The sequence below is a fragment of the Diprion similis genome, chromosome 12 (assembly GCF_021155765.1).
Source record: "Diprion similis isolate iyDipSimi1 chromosome 12, iyDipSimi1.1, whole genome shotgun sequence".
Taxonomy (NCBI): Eukaryota; Metazoa; Arthropoda; class Insecta; order Hymenoptera; family Diprionidae; genus Diprion; species Diprion similis.
Window position 1 is genome coordinate 11,434,073 of NC_060116.1, and position 10,245 is coordinate 11,444,317.

At 37.2% G+C, this 10,245-nt stretch overlaps 2 protein-coding genes across 3 annotated transcripts; both read left to right on the forward strand.

Annotated features, from left to right (window-relative positions):
• Nucleotides 1-2,214: 2,214 nt before the first annotated feature.
• Nucleotides 2,215-9,107, forward strand: LOC124413164. 2 transcript variants are annotated; one of them, XM_046893553.1, is made up of 7 exons: nucleotides 2,215-2,287; nucleotides 4,654-4,861; nucleotides 4,999-5,238; nucleotides 6,022-6,108; nucleotides 7,062-7,193; nucleotides 7,311-7,462; nucleotides 7,666-9,107. In XM_046893553.1, exons 2-7 carry the CDS (start codon nucleotides 4,655-4,657, stop codon nucleotides 7,790-7,792), a joined length of 945 nt encoding a protein of 314 aa, XP_046749509.1. In that variant the 5' UTR covers nucleotides 2,215-2,287; nucleotide 4,654; the 3' UTR covers nucleotides 7,793-9,107. The 2 variants fall into 2 exon arrangements, with proteins under 2 accessions (XP_046749509.1, XP_046749510.1); XM_046893554.1 differs by lacking the exon at nucleotides 6,022-6,108.
• Nucleotides 9,108-9,113: 6 nt separating this feature from the next.
• LOC124413165 lies at nucleotides 9,114-10,178 on the forward strand. The gene is made up of 4 exons (XM_046893555.1): nucleotides 9,114-9,500; nucleotides 9,599-9,717; nucleotides 9,821-9,908; nucleotides 9,996-10,178. The coding sequence occupies exons 2-4, from the start codon at nucleotides 9,599-9,601 to the stop codon at nucleotides 10,176-10,178; spliced, it is 390 nt and encodes a 129-aa protein (XP_046749511.1). The 5' UTR covers nucleotides 9,114-9,500.
• Nucleotides 10,179-10,245: the final 67 nt, after the last annotated feature.

Below are 10,245 nucleotides of genomic sequence, written 5' to 3' on the forward strand. Positions count from 1 at the left end.
ATATTATATAGAAATGTCGATCGCCGAGTTCGGCGAGAAATGTTGTCCTCGAGCTAAAATGAAACCCTATGAACAATATACCGATTCTCCTCTCAAGTCCGCAAATCTTTGCCCTCAAAAATTATCTTGTCGAATTATACCATGCGCCTGTTTGTAATTTTTTACAGATATAATAAGTAATTTATTAATCTACGTTACGGTGTCGATTATTAACAAAAGCCGTCTGTTGAAATCGCTGGTCACGCACGTATTATTGTTTTCCCACGTCACTCAGAATTACCACGATACATGTAAAAATCATCAGCTGTAGACACAAAAGAAAGTAAGAATTCACGTTTCACAACCCCGGTACTTACAGGATTGTGCCGGAAGGATTCTTTGAGGGTTGACGATACGAGTGTAGTTTCGTCGATTAATAGGCCACTGAAGTTACATCATACACGTACTAAGCACCCCATATGTTATTTTAGTTGCCTATCAGCCGGCGAGGCGTCTTTCGCATGGGTAACGCTCAAGGAAACCTCCCGGTATGTTTTTTTGAATACCCTAAACTAGACAATACTGCGTATAAGATAATAAGCCCAAAAATGAGCATTCACGTAATTTGACCCCTCCAACAATTAATTTTGTTCACGGTCAAATCAAGGATCGGAACGGTGTGGAACCACGAAGGTCTGTATCATTCATCGCGTTCCTGTACAAAAGAATTGTTTCAGCAACCGTGAAGAATGAATTAAATTACGTAAACAAGTCCGGGAAAAGTTGGTGCCTCGTGATTGACTTAATTTTTTCTTTTCATAGGCATCTCTATGTACCTTTCGCATGAAATGTTTTTAAGGGTGTCTATAAGTGTATGTGGAGCAGCCTTATTACACTGAAAGAACACGACGTCAACAGGCTGAAGAACTTCATGTGAGAATTAGCAAGATGCTCCTAATAAGAAGAGTGCATAGGTGATCGAACTTACCGCTACTGAAACAGTTATGAGTTTATCCAGCCTCCTCATTTCTCACCTGCCACTATCTACAGGATGAGATGAGGTATTCACCGAAACACGTGACCAGATGAACGTAATTTCAAAGAGGCACATAAACTAGGCGCAGCGGATGCTGTATAATAAAGGCCAGAACTGCAGTTACATATTGTTAATCTCATTTTGTGAATGATTTACGGTAACTTACTTGAAATTCATAGTCTGGCAAGAAGCGTTCTCAAATCCTTCACTGATCATCTCGTAAGCATGTTTTCTTGTCACAGATCGGTGAAAATGCACTTCGAATAAGTGGAACGATGCAGATTTTAGTAGACGGGGTTTTGAAATTCATTTGGAGCTTCCAGCGTTAAGCAAAGACCATTAAGAAGAAAGTACCGGGATATTTATACTTCTACAGTGATGGGAAAGCGATCTTTTTTTGCATTTGAAGTGATTTTTAAATAAAAGAATTTATAAATGCAATTTTTAAAGCATCCAATTTAAGTAACTTGTTGGTCACTTTTTCCAACACCATTTCTTCGAAAAACCAAGTTTAGAAAGCGACATATCATGAGCAAACCGTAAAATACTATCAAAATAAGCTGTGACGAGATCTGGGGACTGAAGAGAAAACGCGTCTAATCCTCTTAACTACACTGCATCGTTCCGTAAACATTCCTTTCTCATAAGCCCTTATAAGCAAACTTTACTGAGCACTTTACATTATATACTATACCTACCTCACTTTATATAAAATGATGATCACTCACCTCAGGTTGTAAGCGTGTATGTATAAACCGAAGTGACGAAGTTTCTGCATCTCTCAAAAAGAAGAAAGTTCAAAGTCTTTTGATGGTCGAGGTCAACCGCCAATTTTTACCGGTCACACCAGACCAATAAACTTTCATTAAGACGGTAAATAATTAAGTAGACCTCCGATGGACAGCCTCAGATGCAATTTGTCTTTTGATTTGAATTTGTCGCTTACAATTAGTATCCGACAGGTTCTCTTCTTCGCCGTCGCCTCATTTGCGCAAATTTGCGTACATTTGAGCAAAAGCAAAACAAAAAACACCAAGTAGCAGTCTTGCACGGAATTGCAAAATCGAACTTAAAAATCGTTAACCGTATCCATAACAACTGAGCCGGCGAATCGTATTGGTTATTTCCATTGAAAATAGTTTCAAAGGTGAAAGGTGATTGGAGGAACGGTCTACCCCCCCAAGGTGCGCAGGCTATATAGAAGACCCCGCCAGGAATTTCATCTTCAGAACTGAGAGACAGTGTCACGGTAATCTACCCGGAAATATCGACGTGAGTACAACAATTATTCTTGTATTGTTATTCATTGTTGTCGTTCATTTTTCTTTTACTTCTCTTATATCTTTTAATTGGTTTATAATTCAATTTGAATTCTATAGGAATATAGGAATATAGGTATACGTGAATAAATCAAGTTGACAGATAAAAATATATTTCTAATAAATCTGGCGGCGGCCCTTTCAAAGTAAAAAGCTCAATGACACAGTGAAGTTCCCTACGTACAGGTTCAACGTCTCATACAACATTATTTGTTCCACGAGAGATTTTAATGCGTGTAAGAATGTAACGTAACGGTACGATATTCGCAACTCATTTCTATCTCAACTCCTAAATTGTTTTGAGGTAAAATTAAATCAAAACACTTTCGCAATAAATGTTTTACAAAATACCATTAAGTAGACTATTTGGAAAAATTTTCAAAGTTCGCTTTACACGAGTTCATCCATTTTAAGAAATCCGACATACCTAGTAAGAAAGGAAAATACGACATAGACATTATCGTTCCAAGCAGGTAGCAAATACCTTGAGTTAGCAGGTTCAAATATACAGTTAGTACCTCGCCCAAGATTCTTTTTTCAATATTCAAGTACCAGTCTTGAAACCCATCGAGTCGTTCTGGAAAATTCCATCTTCAGGTACGGAAGGGACGGGTTTTCCGAAAGTGAAATAATAAGAACTAAGGCCGTCTTTTCTCTAGTGAAATTAAAACATAAAAAGGGCAGAGTAGAGAAAAGGTAAATGAACCTTGCGACGACGCGTCTCTGCCGCATGCAACGATAGAGTAAATCGTGTCACGCTTTGAACACTTAAATTATACTTTCTAGACAAGGTTCATTACAATTGTGAGACAAGAATGTCTATTCATGTTCACTGCCATTCTATGTAAGGTTGAGGATCTATCATGTATACAGTCAGTATTTTTTTCAAATAAAAATTAAAAATTGCGTATTGAAATGTATAAACTTTAGTTATTCACTATTTTAACGAGGTCAGTTTATTGATTCGTTTCTTTCTTTATAACAATCTTATAATTCTTTGTCCGAATTTGATGGATCCGGGATAAATTAATGAATGAATTACTCCATAAATTACCTAAATAAATTCTAAATAACGATAATATAGTGTTTTCCCATATAACCTCGTCCTCAGCACTAGTGTCACTGTATGCAATTTAATGAACATAAACAAAAATCACAAAAACCATCGTGGTGAGATTTTTTTTACTTTTCTTTTTTCCTTATTTGATTGAGACTTTTTCTTACCACGAGTCTGCTGTGAGCTCGTTCAGTGGGTCACGACCGAGTTTTCGAATAACGGTTCGCCTCAGGTTCAACAAACTTCCCGATCAGAAGTGGGTTAACAAGACAGCGACTGCCGTGGTCTCGTTGAGCGAGAGCTGAGACGTCGGCCTTACCTATAGAGTTTGCCTTTCGCGGTCAAGGTGCGGCGATAGTAATATTATAGGTACACACGCATATTCACAGGTGAATCGATATATTCCTTCATTTCTCGAGTAACGAAACCGGGTTTTTTGAGTATCAAGCCTTTCTGTCACGCGAGAACAACGATAATGAATAACTGCAGAAAATGCCTGTGAGATAAATTATTTCACTGCATATACATATATCAGTGACGAGTTTTCGAAAATGAACTTTCTCTGACAGTTAACCACGCAAGTTCTGTTACGTTTCGCGCAATAATTATATCTGATTTCAGAAACCAACACTGTCCATATAATGATTTTAACGACGCTGTACGTTGTTTTCGCTAAATAATTACGCGCGCCTTATACCATGACGACGCGTGTTGGTCGTTAAAACGTTTCATCTTCCCTTACCATAATTAATGAAAAATGATAAAAACTAATCGACACTGAGTATTTGTGTTCACACTGCAATTCGTAGATTCATATTTTTCAAATTTTTGTCTACTTAATTTCGTAAATTGTAATTGAACGAAAAACATCCAATCTTTAAATCCATCTTAAGTTGCTTTTATATAATAATATCTGGGAACCGAGCGCTTTTCTATGCAGAGAAAATAATGTTGCGGTTGAAGACAAGATAAGTGTATATCGCAAAAGACAGTCACTGGCCACGGTTATGTGCGAACTTACAGTAAATGTAGCCTTTTGTTCGAGGGATTAAATCCGCTCCAAAGACCGACTGACCTAAATCGAGTTACCACGTTCACCGCATTCTTAACGGAACTTCACTCAACTATTAATGAGCAACACGCGGCACGAAAGGCGGTCTTTTGCTTCGTTTCAATTACTTCAATAATAATCACCGCGGTTTAAAATTATATACTTTAACAATACACCTACAAGAAGTGACCGAATAAAATTTTAATTCCAGAATGCAGTACAACCAATTTGTATCCCTGTGCTTAGTGGCGCTTGTTTTGGGACAAGCATCTGCATTACCACAGCATCCACAATACGATGTACAGTACCCACAGCAATACCAACAAGTAAGAGATCAGAGGAAATTCGCCGAAAAGCCAAATGCGATGAAGAAGGTCGCTCTTGACGATCTCGAGGATGTCAGCACCAACCAAATCCAGGTAACCATAAGGCAACAAAGCGCATTAATAATTAACAGTAATAGCATGTGCTGTACATTGTTTAAAATTAAAACATTATTTTTTTGTATACCTTGACGAGTTTTTGGTATAAATCGATGTCGTTGGTTTCTCTTCAGGAAGGCAACGGCGGCGGATTTTCCTGGTCGAACATGCTGAGTATGGTGATGCATATGTTACTCGGTCAAACCGGCGGCGTTGCAGGACCTAGTAAAAATGATATCGATGATGGAGCACCACCTAGCCCCTGGGCCAATATGTTGTCAGTTGGTCTACGCGTTTTGAGTGCCCTCCTGGGTGGACCTCAACAACAAGCTGACGGCATTGACAAAGTCGACAACCAAAGCAGCCCATTGCAGGTATGAAATCACATCCTAGAGTTCATCTCTTTGTACTTTCGCACCTTTCTAATTAATTATGACCGTAGATTGGCAAAGGAGACAATATTTTGTTCATACGTTTTACGGATATTTGAATTCAAATGGAAAACACATTATCAGTTGCAAGCTTCTTCGAAAATAATAATAATACATCATATAATGCATAGATTTTGTGGTAATACTATTAATTGTAGTTTTAATAATAATTAATGTAATGTTCCCTTGTACAAAATATTCTCCGCATAGTACGTTATCATTGCTTCATTTAATTTTCACATATGCTTTTCACGTTGCTTTACCTATATGTACTGCCTTATACCTTATACTTATATGTATAGATTGAAATTAGAACACTGCAGCATTTACACTTCAGCATCTTCAAATTACATTTTATCCACTATTGGGACACATTGTCAATCATCACAACGCTTTGCTTACATTTTCACAGTAAATTTAAAAACAATGATACGATTTTTAATCACAAATAATTAATAAACTTGTTCAAATTTGTTATAGTATTTCATCCGGTCGTAACGTGTGATACATTGAAAAAAAATAAAAATAACAAGCCACGTTGAAGACTGTTATAACCGTTTGGGATCGATATTTGTAAAAATCATTGGATCAAAATTATATCTGACATTAAGGTCGAACAATGAACTGTAAAACAAGATGCTGTAGATGAAAGCAGCAAGTATTCGTTTGTATATATACATGAACAAAATTTAGACTTAGTGCACACGGCTGGTGTCGGTTGTTTAGGGAGTATTGACAGCGGTGCTGGGCGCATTTCTGGGACAGGGGCGAGATCCTGATCAGGTAGCAGTCATGGCAAAACAGGCCTCCGAGGTTAGTATTAAACACCGATCAGTTAGTCCATTCAACTGATTTTCAAATTTCCGTTCGCAAAAAATGTCCAATAATGCATCTCCCGTGCTATATTAACGGACATTGCGTTTTACATGTTTTATGATACATAAGTCACACGCCAGTTAAGGCGGTGCCCGAGTCGATTTCGACGTTGTTGTACATATCTCCAAATATTAACCAAAAATTATTCAAGATCCACGTATCTTGAACTCGAAAAACGGCCTAAAAGTCGCATTTTATATACAATCCTGAACAAAAACACTCCCGACACATTTTACTTTTAACGCAGAAACAAAGAAATGGCATGATTTGTACGAAATCACGATAGTAAATTCGTAAAAATCATGCGTTTTCTTTATTTTTGCGTTAAATGAGAATTTAATGGTTCGGAGTGATTTTGTTCACAATTGCTTATAGAATAGGGCTGTTGGGCCCTTCTTTACGTTAGAGGTACTGGATGATTCTAGATACATACAACAACGTCGAAATCGACTAAGGCAACCCCTTAACAAAGCTGAATACAGAACATGAAATGTTCCCACATTCTGCAAATAGCTTGGGGTTACATTGTGCTACCGTTGATTAAACAATGCTATGTTTTCATTCGCCTCAATTTACTCGAATCTCTTCGAAATCGGATCATTTGTGCTTACTGTTATCACGACGCATTGATGTGTATACATGTCCCAGCAATCCGATTAAATGGAAACTAATTGATCAACTCCAAACGCCGAAGATGCCAGATCAAACAAAATTAGCGTTTCGAATCGGTTCTTTGCAATTCGTCTCGCTTCGAAATCTTCGATGTCTCGAGTTGGTCAATTCGGTCCATCTTACTGATAGAGTGAGCCGTAGATAGGTCATCAAAATTATTCGCCACCCAGATTGAGGGAACGGTTTTCATTTACAAAGAGATTTTCTCTCATCTGCAGTTCATCGGCATCGTTATGAACCTTCTGGACGCCCTGAAGACATCATTCTCGCACCGTTCTCTCACCGCCAGGTCTATGGGAAGGCGGGACACCATTTCGGAAGCCGCCGTTGCCTCAATTTCCATGCTCAAGGTAATTGGTGGTAGTGAATAGTTCCACTTGTCCATTCATGTATTAATTCTTACCTTCCCTGGCAATTGCCTTACGCTCAGTAACCCCCTTTCCTAACCGGGTCATCTTATTTTCCAGGGATACGTACGATCCATGAAATCTTTCAGCGGAATCGGCCGCGCCGAAGATGAGGGACAACGCGGATGTGCCGAGCGTGCTCTTTGCGAAGCTAACGCAGAATGTACCGCAGATACACAAGGACAGTCCTCGATCTTCTGTCAATTGGGATCGTGAGTATATTCTTATAAATCTATCGTCAGTGCCTAAAAATCACAGCAGATTTATTTATCAGTGGGGGGAAAACCGAGTATCTACATACGTAGAAGTATTCGAACTCTGCATGGGAAATTATAATCTATTTACAATTTGATAATTATGCAACAATGTTCTTATGCTGGTATTTTTATTTAATTTTTCTTTCCACTAATTTCAGGTATGCGACCAGTTACTTGCTTCAAAGGCAGAGTGGAGTTGCATTCGAAACTTTATCAGAGGCTGGCCGACGCGGTCGTTCAGGTGAAGACTGTCGAACGCTTTTCTTAGACTGTAACGCAGTTTAATTTCAATTTAATCGATGATTGATCGTTATTTAGAGTTTTATTGGAGGCTCCAATCACTTCACGATCGCAATTAAACTACAGTTTAAATTGGTTTCATACTCGTGGAAGTACGCATACTACCGAAAATTACGGTTCAAGTTACGGTTTTGCTTTATACCGTATATACAAGACGCCCGTGCCGGTTAGACTTAGAATAATACACGTATATAAATTATTAAAGCACCAAAAATATTTATATCGCACAACAACCGGTCGTATACATATACATATATGTATACACACTTTTTTACACTATCACATGTGATACATGAGACGGTTGAAATTAATTAAAAAACTTTTCAACTTCTCACTCCAAGTAAACATTGCAATAGGTACTTTCCACGAAACAAACTTTATAACGCCGCAAAATCAACGGCGTATCATTGCATACGACATCTCGTCGGGAGAAAATTTTTAATTTATATCAATTGATTTCAAAAAGTGCTTGTAGGTTCAATTAAGAAAGACAGGAAATCGAGAGTTAAATCCTTTTCTTTCTTGATTGCGAAGACATATATAATTTAAATTTAGAAAAAAAAACACTTTTTTGTAGAAGTAGACTGAATAAGACTTGAAACTTAGGTAAACTTAATTAATTAAATTCATCTAAGTATCGAGACGAAAGATAATATTTATTATAATTTATTGTAAATCGACGTAAACGAAAATTTATGCAGCAAGTTGCTGGAATGTTTCACACATTTTGAAGATATTCCTACGGGTTGTAAAGAAAATTTTCAACCATCAGGATCTAACAATTTAAACCTTCAAATGGACGCAATTTTTGTTGTGACATTGCTTGTAAGAAATCTGTACGTAGGAATATGCAATATTAAAATTTTGTTATTATCCATAGAAGACAGAGGTCGTTGATATAAACTCTTTTATACAATCTTAAGTAATACAGGATACCTCCCAATATATTTATCAGTTAATATCTCAGGTGGTTTCTTCAAAATTTTTATGCTGTATATATTTTACTTGAGGGTAATTTTTTCACAATTAATTCATAAACTTTCACAAGGATATTATGAATTTAAAAATGTCTAAATTAGTGATCATTATAGGCTTTAATAACTACACGATATAAAATGCCCGCGATAACACGTTAGTATTATATCGTTCCAAATCACGGAGATTCACATTTTTTACTGAAATTTTTTTTATCCCTGTATATGCTGGTGTTTCGTAGTTGATAAACGATTTTATATTTAAGTTGTATGTATGCGCAGAATGAGTGTAAGATAAACTATAATAAAAAATAAAAAATTATTCACAAAAAGTGTAAAATAGTTTATTTATATTTCATGCACTGCGTGCCCACATTAACCTGCAATAAACCAAATGTTTCTAAACTACATTTGATTCCCCATCATCTCAACATGGAAACAAAGAAAATTTTGTGTCGCAGAACTTAGGAACTTCAACATTTGAAAGGTGTTAAGGTTCGTTGGATACGGATGCAATTAAAATTATCGCATTATTTTCTCTTAAAACAGAGACTTCCCACCATATAGTTCATGGTCCCGGAGCATCTAACAAGCGTGAACATTACAGGTTCGGTGACCGTGACAATTTCGGCGACAAAAGCGTTGCGAAACAGAGTTTCACAACAGTCACTTCCGAAGTCTTCTTAAAGAAAGTACCACAATCATATTATTACCCAAAGGTAATTAAACCATCCTTAATTTTTGCTCAACTACAAATATAATTATTTATTGTCAATGTGTATTCGTTTGAATGATATCTTACTTCATCATCATTTAGATGACTTTCAAATCATTGTTGAACTTTGGGTCCTTCGGCCGAAATCCAACAGAAGCAGTTGATCGTTATCACAGTGGACCAAGTGACTATGGACATTACGATCATGGCTGGGGTCACGGGTAAGCAGTGTGCACTGAACATTACCAACTGTAAAGAATGTCACAAGCTTGGGTTTAAATGCTTTTCTACTATTACCCGTACTATACGTTCAGACATTTTTAGGGGTCACAAAGGAAAGGGTGGCAGTGGCGGTGCTGCCTTAAGCGCGTTGACTTTACTTGCCTTTCTGTTTCTCATCAACGTAATGCAGGTAATAAAAAATAATGTTTACGAAATTATATTCAAGGGTAGGTACCTATCAGTGCAAACGTAAACTTAATTCAAAATATTGTTTTAGCAATCACTTGATAACAATAATGGAACAGCGGCACCCGCCGTTGTGCGCGAGGGTGATCAAAGTGCAGCACCTCGTGCTAGGGGTGACCAAGCTTCAACGAATATTGTTATTAATGACTCAATACCGAGTAGCAAGTACGTTCCAATAAAAACAAGCTTACAAGTCGTACGAAATAAAAATTAAGGCCGAGGATACACGTTTTCCGTCATTCGAAAGAAGCGTGAATTCGCGATTTCACTGAAATCTTTTA

What these genes read in the sequence shown, in the direction of transcription:
- LOC124413164 (XM_046893553.1), top strand. Translation starts at nt 4,655, where the DNA reads ATGCAGTACAACCAATTTGTATCCCTGTGCTTAGTGGCGCTTGTTTTG. An exon ending in TCAGCACCAACCAAATCCAG is followed by an intron (nt 4,862 to 4,998) that starts GTAACCATAAGG and finishes GTTTCTCTTCAG; the next exon opens with GAAGGCAACGGCGGCGGATT. An exon ending in CCTCAATTTCCATGCTCAAG is followed by an intron (nt 7,194 to 7,310) that starts GTAATTGGTGGT and finishes CTTATTTTCCAG; the next exon opens with GGATACGTACGATCCATGAA.
- LOC124413165 (XM_046893555.1), top strand. Translation starts at nt 9,599, where the DNA reads ATGACTTTCAAATCATTGTTGAACTTTGGGTCCTTCGGCCGAAATCCA. An exon ending in GATCATGGCTGGGGTCACGG is followed by an intron (nt 9,718 to 9,820) that starts GTAAGCAGTGTG and finishes AGACATTTTTAG; the next exon opens with GGGTCACAAAGGAAAGGGTG. An exon ending in TTCTCATCAACGTAATGCAG is followed by an intron (nt 9,909 to 9,995) that starts GTAATAAAAAAT and finishes ATATTGTTTTAG; the next exon opens with CAATCACTTGATAACAATAA.